At 39.6% G+C, this 14071-nt stretch overlaps 1 protein-coding gene across 3 annotated transcripts in view; it reads right to left on the bottom strand.

The window, feature by feature from the left end:
* asic1b (acid-sensing (proton-gated) ion channel 1b) overlaps positions 1-14071 on the bottom strand; it is a 187139-nt gene that overhangs the window by 171034 nt on the left and 2034 nt on the right. For all 3 annotated transcript variants that reach the window (XM_044349749.1, XM_044349750.1, XM_044349752.1), the window contains one exon: positions 5578-5773. In XM_044349749.1, the coding sequence (XP_044205684.1) occupies positions 5578-5773 (196 nt within the window). The remainder of the gene's footprint in view (positions 1-5577; positions 5774-14071) is intronic.

The following is a 14071-nucleotide window of genomic DNA, read 5'->3' on the forward strand; positions in this document are numbered from 1 at the left end:
CTGCCTCAATAGTCATCACATTTAATAGCTAATATAATTAAATTAGATTGCATCAGGAATTAAGCTAAGAAGTCAGATACCTTAAGCTGACTCCAGCTAAAACGCTACACATGACTTCCAGGTAGCATCCTTCCACCGTGGCTCAGCAATGAAACACTGCCCTGATAAACACGAAGGAGGGAGTTTCACATACACACACAAAAAAAAACACCCACCTCACTTGTCTAGCTCACATTAACAATGCAGTTCTGCTAGAAAGGGAATACTTCACAAGTACAGGGGCGTGAGAATGATTACAACAACCAATAATTATTTTGCACTTAAAAATGTACAGAAAGAATTCTGTTTGAGATAGATCTTTTAAAAACCCCAACCTTTAGATCGATTCAAGTTGTGTTTGTGAAATGTGATCCATGGGCAGGTGTCTCAGAAAGGCTTTCGCTATTGATCACATCTCATTAGCGACACTTCTCTGTACCACCAAGGGTGGACTCTCAGGGTCAATGGACAGCTGAAATGGAGCCAGTAGTTCAATAGAATAATCATGGTAATTACGTAAGAGTCTGGGTTACACAAAGATGGGGGTAGGGAGTCACAACATTGACAGGGACACCAAATGAGCTGATGCGAACTAATGAAAGACACACAAATAAGAAATGTCGTATTAATTGAACTGAAACTGTCTTTAACAACCCTACAGCTCAAGGTTTAACAGACATATATCCCCTCACATAAAATTTCAATCAAGCTGTCTGCTTAATTATAAAGCCCCCTGAGGCAAATTTGTGATTTGTGATATTGGGCTATACAAATACAATTGACTTGACTTGATATGTTAGAAAAGTAACAGCACAAGTTGCTGCTACTTAAGTTGAACAAGAGGAGCTTTTTCAGGGAGCTTTTGTACATTTGCTGTAAAGAGATAAGTTTTTGAAGTCTTGTAACAATTTCAATAGGTGTTTAAAGACAGCTATATCAATTTTCTTAATTCAACTAAGTTTAAAGGTATTAAAATGTCAATTAAATGGCTAAAACTGCGTGTTGACACGTCGAAACGTTAATCATGGGAGGATGTTCTCAAATCTCACAAGCTTGCTACTTTCCTCACTTGGCTGGCAACTCTACATCCTTTGAATATAGCAGGACGAATCATGCTGTTAACGCAGAAAACAGAATATCGTAATAACTATTGGAGTAGTGTTGGAGTGCATGGACTGTACAGGGAGACTGCACAGACTGAACTGGCTATTGGGACATGGAGAAAACTAGTGAGATAGAGGTTATATTTTTAATTAGTTCAAGACAGCCTAAGATCTTGTGTAATTACCACTACAACCTAGATAAGTTACAACAGTTATATTTCCTACTATGCATTTGGACAGAAGGTGATATTTTGTTTTTAGAGACCTATTGAGCTGCCATATTTCATTGTGTTTGGGCAAACAATTGGGCAGCTGGAAAAGGGAGATACAGTTTCCCTCTGAAGTCTCTGAGAGGTTAAATGAGCACAAACCTGTGTGTCTACTGATAGTATTTCTATTGCTGCTGCTGTGGCACCTGCTGTTCTGTGTCTTTGTGCCTCTGCAACACTTGACCGTTATGTTCAGTTTCGTCCCAAGGACTTTGTTGTTACCTGGGCCACAGTCTCTGTCGATCTGTCTCTCTCTTCTTCTTCTTCTTGTTTTCCCTCTCATGTGTCGTCTCTTGCTGCCAACCCCCAGAGCTTTGGTTTTGAGTCTTGCGAAGTTATAAGTCTGTCAGAGTTTTCCCCTGCGATTGAAGTCAGACGTGGGTGTCTTGAGGTGTTCCAAATGGAATAACTTAGAGGTTGTGACATCCATCATCTATCAACATATTATCCGCAGAGGGTTCCTTAGAAATGCAATTAGATAAGACTGTGGACTCAATCATTTTCTGAAGCTGATTCTGTTCGTTTATGATTCCTCCAAGTGTCGACGTATGTGTCTTTCTAATCAAACACAAGGTCATAAAAAATCTAATTACAGTCGTGTACTTCACTCACTTTTTAAGGTTTTTGTATTATCTCCTGCAGCTATAGTTCAGAAGCTGTAGGCCACCTATTAATATTAATTGAGGGTAATTTTTCTTTCCTGCTGTTCTTAATATCAGCTGAGCTAAAAGACGTAGGGACCACCTTCTGCATTCCTAATTAATAAAAGTCTTTCCAAGGAGAAAGAGGAGGCAGGGAAACATTTAGTAGAATTGAGGGGGTCATAGAGAGCAGGAATTATTAATCTGTAATACTTCCTGCAGTAATGAATGAAAATTTGTGATATGACACTGTCCTGTTGGGTTTTGATCATTAATTGATGAAAATGGCAGCACATTGGCCTGACAAGGATATATAGTACTGTTCTGATTGAATAATGGCAGACTTAACACCTGAATGTGAACCTGAAAACAATTTGAAATCAATTCTGATACTGTAGAAACTGTTAAGCATCCAAGTCAATTCATCCATCAGAGGCTGGTAGATTGTACTATATTACAGATTCTCACCATCTTATCTGGGATTACTAATCTTACCACTATTGCAGTCTGACTGTTTTATTTTCCATCTTTATCAGAGCACTGACAAAATAACGCGATGCAACCAGACTCAAGTCACCATTTGTTTCTGGCCATATTCCACAGACAGGGAGCGGCTAGTGAGGCATGCCGATGCTGGGGGTAAACAAGCTGAAGCTGAAGTCAGTGTTAATCACAGTTATACTGCTTCCATTCTCTGGGGTTTGGAGGCAGAGGCTGTTGGGAGTGTTCGACTTCCTTTTTTTTCTCCTTTTCTATTGCACTGAAGCTTCTTTCCACACCATTAGTACTCTCTGCTGAGCTGTTCCTTCCAGGTCCACCACTGTACTAATACAGGTGAGCCCTGCGAAGCACCATCTGCCATAAGCACAATCAACTACAGTAAATGTGGACACATCAGCATATTAGAGGAGCCGCGCCATGTGGGCCGTGTTGCTGCTCACTGCTGTACTACATGGTTTGACGGGATATGGGAGGGAAAAATCCTCAGAGCATGAGATATTCTACCTCAGAGGACCGCTGAAGGACACAGGGTGTAAGAGTGAAACAAAAAGCCAGATTTACTAAGCCTTTTCCTGCCTTCTTTCTTTTTCTCTGCCTACAGACGTGCATGTTATTTATCAAACAGGTGCAGTGGTTTAGAAGTGCAGTTTGTTTGTCATCTGAAGCACACCTTCAGATAAAGCGACTCTTTTTCTTTTGAGCATATGCATTTATCTGAAGGATTGGGAAAATAAAGGGAGGATAGATGATATTTGTGGTTGACTTTACAGTTTTCTGGACAAGAAAAGGTTCATACGATTTGTGTGACTCAGTTTTATGTGGAAATGTGTCAGCCTCTACAGAGCAGTTTCACTTTGTCTCATAGAAAGCTGTGGCAGGATGACTTCCTTTACAAGTGACAGTAAATACAGGCCCATCACTAAATGATGTGTAAAGGAGCTGCACTGAATCAGTTCAAAAACAAAAAGCTGGAATTACCATGGGATTCTCAAGAGACATCAACCTTATCAATATACTATATATCACTCGCTACCTGCTCTGGCATGAGCATCTGCAGGATAGTTGCTCTGTCTAGATTAGATCCCTCTCCTGAGTCCTGCCGCAGGATGTCACTGGTTGAAATGTGGCACATTTTACTGTGAGCCCCCTTTTTATGTGCATTATGTTATGTGATCTCTTTTTTTTAGATTTTCTTATTTTAGGAATTAATTTGGTGATTTGGTGACTCCTAATGCATCAATTTCATATGCATAAACAGTTGAAGTTGCCATGTGTCTCTCAAAAGGTTCTCATGCGCTTTTTCTGTATTTATTAAGAATTCAATTTCAGCATGAATGAATTTAGTATTTCAGTTCTTCAATCAGCTAATGCAACAAGGTGGCCCCCTCACTATAACTGCTGTCTTAGTTAATCAGACATTAACATAGCAATAAACAATAGGGCACATTTTTGTAAATGTAAGTTAACTGAAAATAATATTTCTATGAATGAAATGGCTTTGAGTTATTTGGAAAGGGGTCACTCATACTGACAAACACAGAAAGAAACGTCAGCCGACTCTGCAGCTCTGTTGCACCGCATAATTTCAGTTCACACATTTACTGTATAGTTGAGAGTCACTTACAGTATCAACCCCATTTCCAGCAGCAGTAAGCAGCTTTTGTCAGCAAACAAGCTCAGATAAACACTGTACGCTACCTGCCGAGCACCAAACCGCAGGCAGACAGTTAATGACTAGATGGTGAAGAAAATCAATCATCTAGTACACAAAAGAGAAAGCTGTGTTTGTTCTCTATGCTTTCTACGAAAAGTCTAAAGCAGAGTTTACGCTAGACTTATTTTTTTGACGGCCGTTATGGTCGTTAATATTCCAGAATTTCAGCCTAATAAACATCTGCCAGTCATATGTTTAAACAGCCATATAACAGCCTACATTTAAACAGCAATAATACACAAAAAACACAAACACTATGATCCAACAATTTTATAAAAAGTAGTCAGCAGAATGAACTCTTCACAAACTTTGCAAACTGAGCATCTATGCAACAATAACACAAAATTAATAGCCTTACTATTGTTAATTGAATGCAGCCATGCGGACAGCCTGCAGCTGCTGGGCAACTACACATGATACTGGCAAAATCCAGCATATGCCGGCTAACATAAACCCTGGTCTGAAGTAATGGAAATGTTTGTATATGTTTCTTGCAAAATACACATTACATTATTAACCAACTGCTCTTCTGTGAGTGTTTCACTTACAGAACAAGGTCAAAAGTGCATATTGGGCGTTCTCGCTGGTATTTCTGGTTTATTTCTGATGACAACCATAGCTAATCTGTCAGGACAAGTGAAACCTCATGTGCTTTAAACAGTTTTGTGTTTTTTTTTGTTTTTTTTTTACTGCAGATCCGATGAATCCCCAAACTGTGCGGCAAATACAAAGGTAACCATTCAATAAATGAGAAAAACAAACACTCCCAGGAAATATTTTTTTAACTTCTTACTCCTCATAAAGCAAGCCTTATGGCACTAACCCAGGGCTCAGCAAAAGACCAACATTCAACCTTTTATGAGAGCATTGCTCAACCTTACAGAGGCTGTAAACTATCACACGAAGGCCAGAAGGCAGATTTGTACATGGTTTGTATCACTATACCGAGGTGTACACTCAGCGCCCCTTGGCCTGTAAGTCACACCCGTGTACACAGTGGTTCTCAGTTCTCAGTCCAGAGCGGGAACAGAAGGATCTGAACTGATGAAGCCCAAGTGATTGGATTGAAGATAAAATACAGTGTTTACATTTCTCTTTGCTGGACAGATGTTCCTCATATATCCTGCCGTGTCATTTCAGAGAAGCAAACATCTGTGATGATTGCTCAACAGAGGTCATATTACATGGATGTAATAATAAAATATATTAACACTGACTTTGTGTTAGAAACATGTTCAGCTTATCCTCGTCTTTGGCGGGACTCACTTGGTGTCACAGACAACAACTAACTACGGACATGCCTGACTCACCACTGTGAAGTCTTCAGCACTGCACTCCATGCCTCGGTAGTAGCAGGAGAGCAGCATGTCCTTGATGTCATGGCCCGTTCGGTCGTAGAATTCGCGCATGTTGAAGGGGCGGGGCTTATAGTTGTCGAAGTCAGCCCTCTCCTTCAAGATCTGCAGGACATTTTCCTCCACCAGGTGTGGGTCCCGAATCTCATACCTGGACAGGAAGATTCTGGACTTAGTTCATGTGGACATTCAGAAATGCACAAACATGCACTAATAAACCACAATATTAACCATCTGTTCATACATTACCCTCCATAGTTTAATCTCCATGGCTAATTTTAGTGTAAAACCACACAACAGCAATTATAGGGTTACATGACCCCTTTTTGTTTTTTTCCTACAGGACCTTTTCTGTTCTTCTTTCTAAGGCTGCACCTGTGGAGTTAAGACGCAACACATGAACCGTAAAATTCCAAGATCGAACTTTGTTTCATCTCTCTTTAGCAAACAAAAGTGTTTCCCCTGTAATTGTACAGGCCTTGTCAACAAGGACCCCTGCCAGGCCAAAAATTTATATTTTTTAATGCCAAAACAATGCCAAATATCCATTCATTTGGAAATCAAACTGCTGGTAAACTGAAGGGGGTTAGCCCAAAAGTTAGCAACAATGTGTTAGCCTGACCTGACTAGGCTTACTTAAGGTGGACTGACCTTTAAGGTGGACCAGCTGTTCTCATTTTAGTGTCAATCAGATAAACTGAAGTATTTTTATGGTTTGTTATTTTATCGATACTTTTTCACATTTTGGTTCAAGTTATTATCATGCTGCAGCCTCTCTTTTTCTCACTGTGTCAGGGCTCAGCTCCTCCACACACATACACACACAGACACACACACAGCGAAGAGAAACACAAACACACACACACACACACACACTGATACACACACACACACACACACGGAGCAAACAGTAGAGCAGAGAGGCCACGGTGGAGTGAACCAGGTGACGTGAAAGATAACGTTTGACTCGAGTTGACGACAACTATGCTTGTTACTCTAAGTACAATAAACCTTTGTGAGTAAAAAGCCAATACTTTATAAATACGCCTGTTTAACAAGCATAAGCATGTAGAGAAGCAATAGTTTCATCTGCAGTCTCCCAGTGCGCTAGTTTGGCTAAACTGTCTGTATGTAGCCTGACTGCTTTCTTTAGTTTGCCACGTATCTGAACATTTGGCAATGAAGAACCAAAGCAACAAGGAGTATAAATAATAGTAGTATCAATAAAATCCTAATGATACCCATCCCTAACTTTCATAAACCATAATTCTATTTTATTTTATTTCAACATAATCATTTTCAAAAACAAAACCTTAACCTACCCCTGACAAAGCAAAAAACAGACATAACTTCAAGGAATTCCCAAAGTAAAGCAAGATGCAACCTTAGATGTACCTTAATTCCATTTTAAATTGTGCATTTAAAACGTTTGGCAGGAAGACAAGCGTTTTTAGCAAGACAATGGGGATTAACATGTAAAAAATTAATAGAGAAGCAGCAAAAAAGAGCATATTCAGCCTCTAACTGAACAAAAGGTACATACGTGCATGTCAGCTCTCCAAAAACCTTCAGTTAGCAAGCTCTCACAATATTATCCAAATATTGTGTGAAACTGGCAGCTAAGCTGTGACATGCCTGCCACCACGGGTGTCACAGAGCGGGAGAAAATAGCTCATTATTTTAAGGATGGAAATATTTCTCCTTACACAATCATGTCAATCGTTCTGCCAAACAGCGAGGATTAACTGTGGTGGCAGAGCATTTTCACATGTGAATGATAACAACATCCGTAATGCTGTAATTCTGACTGAGGACCCTCCACACTCTGAAAATGTGTATATACATGATTTAGCATTTAATTCAAAGCAAAACACTTCACAAAGCATCTGCTGTAAGTGCAAAGCGTATTCAGGTGTGTCATGCAAGGTAGGATGCATACTGATTTTCTCTTGGTCTATCTGCCTTTCCTCTACACAAACACATGAAACACTATACAGTATGATTCATCTGTGTGCATCAACACACGCTAAACTCAAATAAAACTGCAAAAAAAAATCTCAGAAAGAAAACACGTTGGAATTCATTTATGTCATGTTTCTGCTTGACAACCACCGCCAACCTCCCGCACCTGCTCACAGTCATTCACAGATACAAATTAACCTCAATTAACTGGTGTGGCCCTGCTCGGAAAAAAAGGAGGCCGGTTGATGACCCCTGCTGAGCGATGGGCCATCAGTGGTACAAGCATCCAAATTATGGAGTGCTAAGATTAAGCACTACTGACAGACACTTATGAGGATAATTTGTTAGGACACACAGAGTCTATCAGAGTGAATAACACTGTAATGGACTGTATAATGGTGTCTTGAATTAACAGGTAAACAAGGTGGTTATTCCTTATGTTTCTTCCAAGTTTTTGCAAAACAGTAAGGTAAGGGTTTTTGATATGACTTTCTAAGTCTGTGTGCAGCCCTCTGAAAATAAGGCTCATGTATTGTGTTATTGTTATGATCTTTGACAGCTCAATGACGACTGCCCCGTAGCTGGAGGAACAAGAGTTAGAACTGAAAACTGTAAGAGACACAGAAAGAAAAAGGCGTACCCTTCTCCTCTGACAATAAATCTGTGAATGACTTTGTGGACGCTGACAGCAGAGTTATTTCTCATGGATATGGGCACTACTTCAAAACCGTAATTGGTGGTGAATCTTAGTGGATTTTTTTTTAATTTCACAAGGTCAAGCTTTGTCGGAGCTCCTGAACAAGATTTTGTCCCTTGATGACAGGGGAAAAACGTAAGTTGATCCATGAATAAAAAATGAAATATTACATTATTTCTTTTGTGAGCGCTGTCTTAATATTCAACCGGCAATGTGTTTTCAACTCAAGTCCCAACCAAATTACAAGAAATGTAATATGTTCCACTGCAGCCACAGTGTTGTTTACCTGCTACAAACAGAATTAAATAAAATATTCACCATGTGAGACGGTATGTGCTGTAATTTGAAATGAAAACCTGAGCCTGTTTCTCTGTACTTCTCTCGTAACACTGAAGAGAGATAGGAATCCGTCATGCTTCATGTTCAATGGACTTAACAGTACTGTGACAGAAGATTGGGACTATTTCTGACTCAGTTGAACTGAATGTCACGCTATATTGTCATCAAATTGAACACTGCGACATCAAAGATCAGGTGTGAAGTGACACCTAAGACCAATTAAATGTTTGCGGAATATAACAGATGTTTCAACCGTTAATTACTATGATTACGAATCCATTAACTCTCCCTATACAGACATCTATCACTCTTACAACTAGTAAACAGCAACATCATTGAGTAAAATATCAGTATTACCAAAAGAAGAGCTGCCTTCTTCTTTCTATTTATCTTGAGAGGACCACCGTTTCCAAGCTTCATAAACAACCGAGCTCTATTATAAACACAAGAAAGGTTTCCTCATTAGCTGCTATTTTATCCATAATACATCTGGCTAGTGTTTGAATTCTATCAAGGCACATTAGGGTTATGCAGGGTTAATGCTTAACTGCATTTGTGTGTGAATGTGTGAACAGATCATGAATTGTAAATGTGTAGTCTGGCTGGCTTTAGTATATTAATTACATAGTTTTTAAAGAAGTTCATTAGCAAGAGAGGTGCGTGGGTTTTAGGCAAGTATTTTTTAGAAGGGTTATTTAACAAATGAACAGTGAAAAACAACCACAAAATGCTTGAAAATGGTTGCATTCTGCTGCAGTGAAGCCTGGGAAGCAGCATGTATATTGTTGCAGAAAAATGTAACCTCACAAGTTGTAATAAGATACAGCTGCTGTGACACAATTGCCATCATTTACAGTTAGAGTTACTTAACAGATTATAATATATTATGTTTCCAGTTTCCACGTTGTTATTATTATTATTTCTACATTGTTAATTACTGTTATACTATAGGCACTGAACGTTTAATATTAATCAGCTACATACATCACAAGATGCAATAGTAATTCCAGTGACTGATGCAGTCTCATAACTGAATTACCTGCTACTGCCAGTGACAGGAATGGTAATGTTTGGATAACGTTAGTGTGTGCCCCTGTAAATGACAGGTCAAACTACACAGGCCAGCTGCTGACTGAAAAAAAATATATGTTTGATAAAAGCACAGCTCAGAACTAGTTCAGTGCTCTGACTTACATTGGGACTACATCACTACATTGTCATGGTTTGTTCTAATAAGAAGATACAGCCTGTTGTGGTATATTCTGAATTTAATTGAATTGTATCCTGAGTCTCTGTCTTTTAAGCAACACAAAGCTGCCAGGAGAGCACTTAAGACGCCGTGTTCAGATCCCCGAGTCAGGAGGCTTTAGTTGAAGCGCATACAATCACAATAATATGGGTAGATTTTTTAATATTGCCCTGCCACTGCTCCCTAAAGCAATCACAGCAAACTCACGACGTTGGGAGGGGGAGACTAAATTGGATTATGGGCCACAAGCACTTTAATTTTCTTGCGGGGACTAAAAGGAATGAAGGAGCATCTGCATCACTTCGCCACCTCATGAGAGAAGAGAGTAAATATGAGAGACCACTGATTTTCAGAGAGAGCTTTGACTGTGAGACTGTAGTCACAAAACTGTACACACTGTTCACATCCTCGGCTCAAAAAAATAAACTAAATGAATCTTCCTCCACAGCAGTTCATACTCCTATTGTATTAAGCTGGTGCTCATACCCCTGGCTGTGTGAAACAACAACGAACACATCTTGATATCATCTAAGGTAATTATCCAATTAGCGCTAATTGAACTCGTACACTAACGAGGATGAGATTGTTTGTGCAGTGTCCTTGAAAATGGATAACAGCGAAGATTTCTGGCGGCTGAGTTTTGATAATAGCATCTTAATGATGGTTAAGGTAAGGGTACCTGTGACACAATTATTATGCCACTCTGGACAAGATCATAGAAATGCAAACTAGGGCCAACGAGAGGTGAGGCGAAACAAAACCTATCTGTGATATTGATGAGCAACTGCACAAATAAACCACTGAAGCATAATATAGTAAAGACATACACCACCTTGCTATTGAGGGATCACTTTTGAACTGTTAATAACCTAATTCCAACACTAAATTGCCTACTTATGTCACCTCAATGATAATCTTCTCTCTGGTAAACTGTCACAATATAAATGCAAATGAACTCACATCTGAAAAATCTACTTTAGAAGTAACTCTTTGACTTTGTATTTTCTGCATGATGATCTGGCTTTCCCCGTGTCCTCTCCCGAGCACTTTTTTACACCATTCAAATCATGATTACAACCCGTGATCCTGCTGAGGTAGCTCACGCAGTTGAAGTTATCAAGCATTACGTTTTGTAGCACTTCCTGCACATACTGTTAATGTGAATTTGGAGCATGTTTGCAAGCTCAGGAAACATGTTAAGGCCTTAAGAACTGTGTAAGCAAAGGACTCGCTTCTCTGACTTTCATGAGCTGATCCAACATATTTTGGCAGCGTACGCCACACTACTAACACCTATTCCAAAATGACCTTTCTTTGTTAATTATCATATAATTGCCTTTGCGACATAATAAAAATAAAATAGAGCAATTTACTCGTGATGTTACGCACTGCCAAGTGTGACTTTAACCTGCGAAAACACAATAAGAAAGTGGAGGGGTGGAGTGAGAGGGGTGTATTGCCTGCTGCTTCCTCCTGAGGTAGTGTCAGACACAGACTCGGAGCCACCGCAAAACCCACAGCTTGGTGCTTGATATCAAGAAGCTTACCGATGCAATGTTTTCTACCCAATCAATGTTAAATTTAAAAGGAATGTCCACAGAAAGCCCAAGGAGCTTTTTATTTACAGCTCCTTTGTTTTTCCTCCTTAATCCTCATCACGCTGGACTTTTTCTACCTCAGTGAGACTGTCAGAAAGGAAGACCTGCTTGCAACGTTGGCCTCGTCATCTCTAAAAAGAGCATCATGTACTGTACCTAGCTCTGTAAGGGCAAAAAGTCAAGGGGGGGGGGGGTCTCCCTCAAGGCCAAATGGAACAGAGGGGGTAAGAAACAGTGAGACGGATGAGAGAGTGTTAATCAGTAGGACAACTCTGTAGCTTAACAAACAGCTCTAATTACATGGGGATAAAGACTTGTTCATCACACAGCTTACGAGACACAAGTTAATTGCCTCTGCTTATAGTCCCCTCCCTCCATCTAAAGCCAGCTCATTCCAAAGTCACTCGGAATGTTTCATTTTTCTGTTTTTGTCTCTCTTATTCGTTGCTCTTTCAGGTGCTCTACATGTGTTAGCTTCCAGTAAACCAGCACTAATAAGTCAAAGAGGTGGAGGCCTGTGTTGACATTGTAATGTTTTGCCGTCGCTGCTGACAGTACAAACACAGAGAAACATATGCACATAGGATGTAGGCACGCTGGTTGAAATCTACACCATGCAAAGCACTAGAAACACAGCCCGAAGCGATGGAATCTATTGTTTTCCTGTAAGGTTATCACCTGTAATATGGATACATACATAGAGGTCTATATCCTCCTGTGTCCTCCTGTCTATATCCTCCTGATTGTCCTGTGCAATCTAATGCAATCTGATACAACAGCTCCGCCATAAATCCTACTTTTACGAAGCTTATACATTTTCAGTTTTTGTTGACATTGTCAGAAAGGTGATAATTCTACTTTATGTTTATTACTGAGCTCATTGCGGGTGGTGATGGTGGTGGTGTACTGGAGTGCATTATACTGAAAAGTGTTCCTGCTATTTCGCTTCCCTCATGCATGTTAATGGAGTGGACAAAATATTAGGAACACCATTCTATATAACACACCCCAGTACACCACCACCACCACCCACTATGACCTCAATAATTAACATACAGTAGAATTATCCCCTTTCTGACAATGTCAACAAAAACTGAAAATGTATAAGCTACGTAAATGTAGGATTTATGGCTGTTGTATTGAGAGAGAAAGAGAGAGAGAGAGAGAGAGAGAGAGAGAGAGAGAGAGGCACTGCTGTGTGGATCAATATGCTAAAAATACACTGAGCAATATGTTCAAGATGATATTTAGATGTCTTTATGTGTAGTCAATTTCTTATATTTTTACATAGATGCTACGTCTCTCTGTGTATGTGTATGTGTTTTACTGCTATAGCTGTGAATACAGAGTGGAGGACGGTCATCTGTATTATACTGTTAAACATGATCAGGATAAGCTGGGTGACACAGAAAAAGAAAAAGTGAAGAAATTTCCAAGTCACAAGTTTCAACGGTGAACGGTGAGCTTGTCATGGCTCCCAAAAGACTAAATGATCAAAGCACAGCAGAAATCAACAAGTATAAAGGGAGGGGATGCACTTGTGAATCACACACACACATCTCTCCACACTTTGTCAGCAGGGGATTTAAAAACCTACTTTTCTACTTAACCAATATTGAGATATTCATATCACACAAGCGGTAAAATGATGAGGCAAGGAATTGCACCAGTGGCATTTTCTCCATCATTTTATATGAACCACTTAGAGACATCTCATCCATTATCTGTTACCTGAGGGATTCACATGATCTGTGATAAAAAAAAAAAAAAAAGCGGTCAATCTCTTTTTTATCAAACAGTATCAACAGACTGATGTTCGGGGTATATTTCATGTTTCATAGGGTTTCATACATACAGAAGCTTATGTACAGTACAGTGTGGATTTTAGCTGACATGATCTGTAGTGTCACTACATTATTAAATAACCTTGCTGCCTTCAACTCTGATGCTGAGCCTTTTCTCCACTTTCCAGAAAACACCTTTCACCCCCCCCACCCCCCCACCCCTTCCCCTCCTTTTTTTCCCTCAATTACCTCAGGCTAAGGTCAGTCACAGTTCATATTCACTGAGAGCCTTGAAAGGTTTTGCATGCTTTGTCCATGTTGTTTGCTCATCTCCCCGTGTGACAGGTATTAACTCCCATATGACAGTTGAGACAATTCAAAGTAACTTTGCATTTCCACTAGGCTGTTCAAAAACCAATTCAAATTTCAGAGATTTTTAAAGCTCTCTAGATTTAAACCGCTGGGCCTAATAACTAAAGAATTACCACTGTATCCCTTTACTAGATATCAAAAGAAGAAATGTCAGTATTTAGTCAGTGAGTTCAAGGATTTAGTGATGTAATTGTTGTCAGTCAGTTTTACTGAAATGAAGAATTGCTCCATTTCTTGATAACTTAATGCACTGGAATATCTAAGCCATTTTTTTTTCAAGTTTTCACTGTTATCTCACATTGTGCAGTGGACACAATCAAATCCTGAATCAACAACCAAATCCTCACAGATGGGTTTCCCTGAGGCAAAATCTAAGCAAGCAGCCAGTGAGTCTGTTTGGAAGTCTGTGTGAGCTGAGCACTGGTTTGTTTTAATCTACATGACAGAA

The sequence above is a fragment of the Thunnus albacares genome, chromosome 4 (assembly GCF_914725855.1).
Source record: "Thunnus albacares chromosome 4, fThuAlb1.1, whole genome shotgun sequence".
Classification (NCBI taxonomy): Eukaryota; Metazoa; Chordata; class Actinopteri; order Scombriformes; family Scombridae; genus Thunnus; species Thunnus albacares.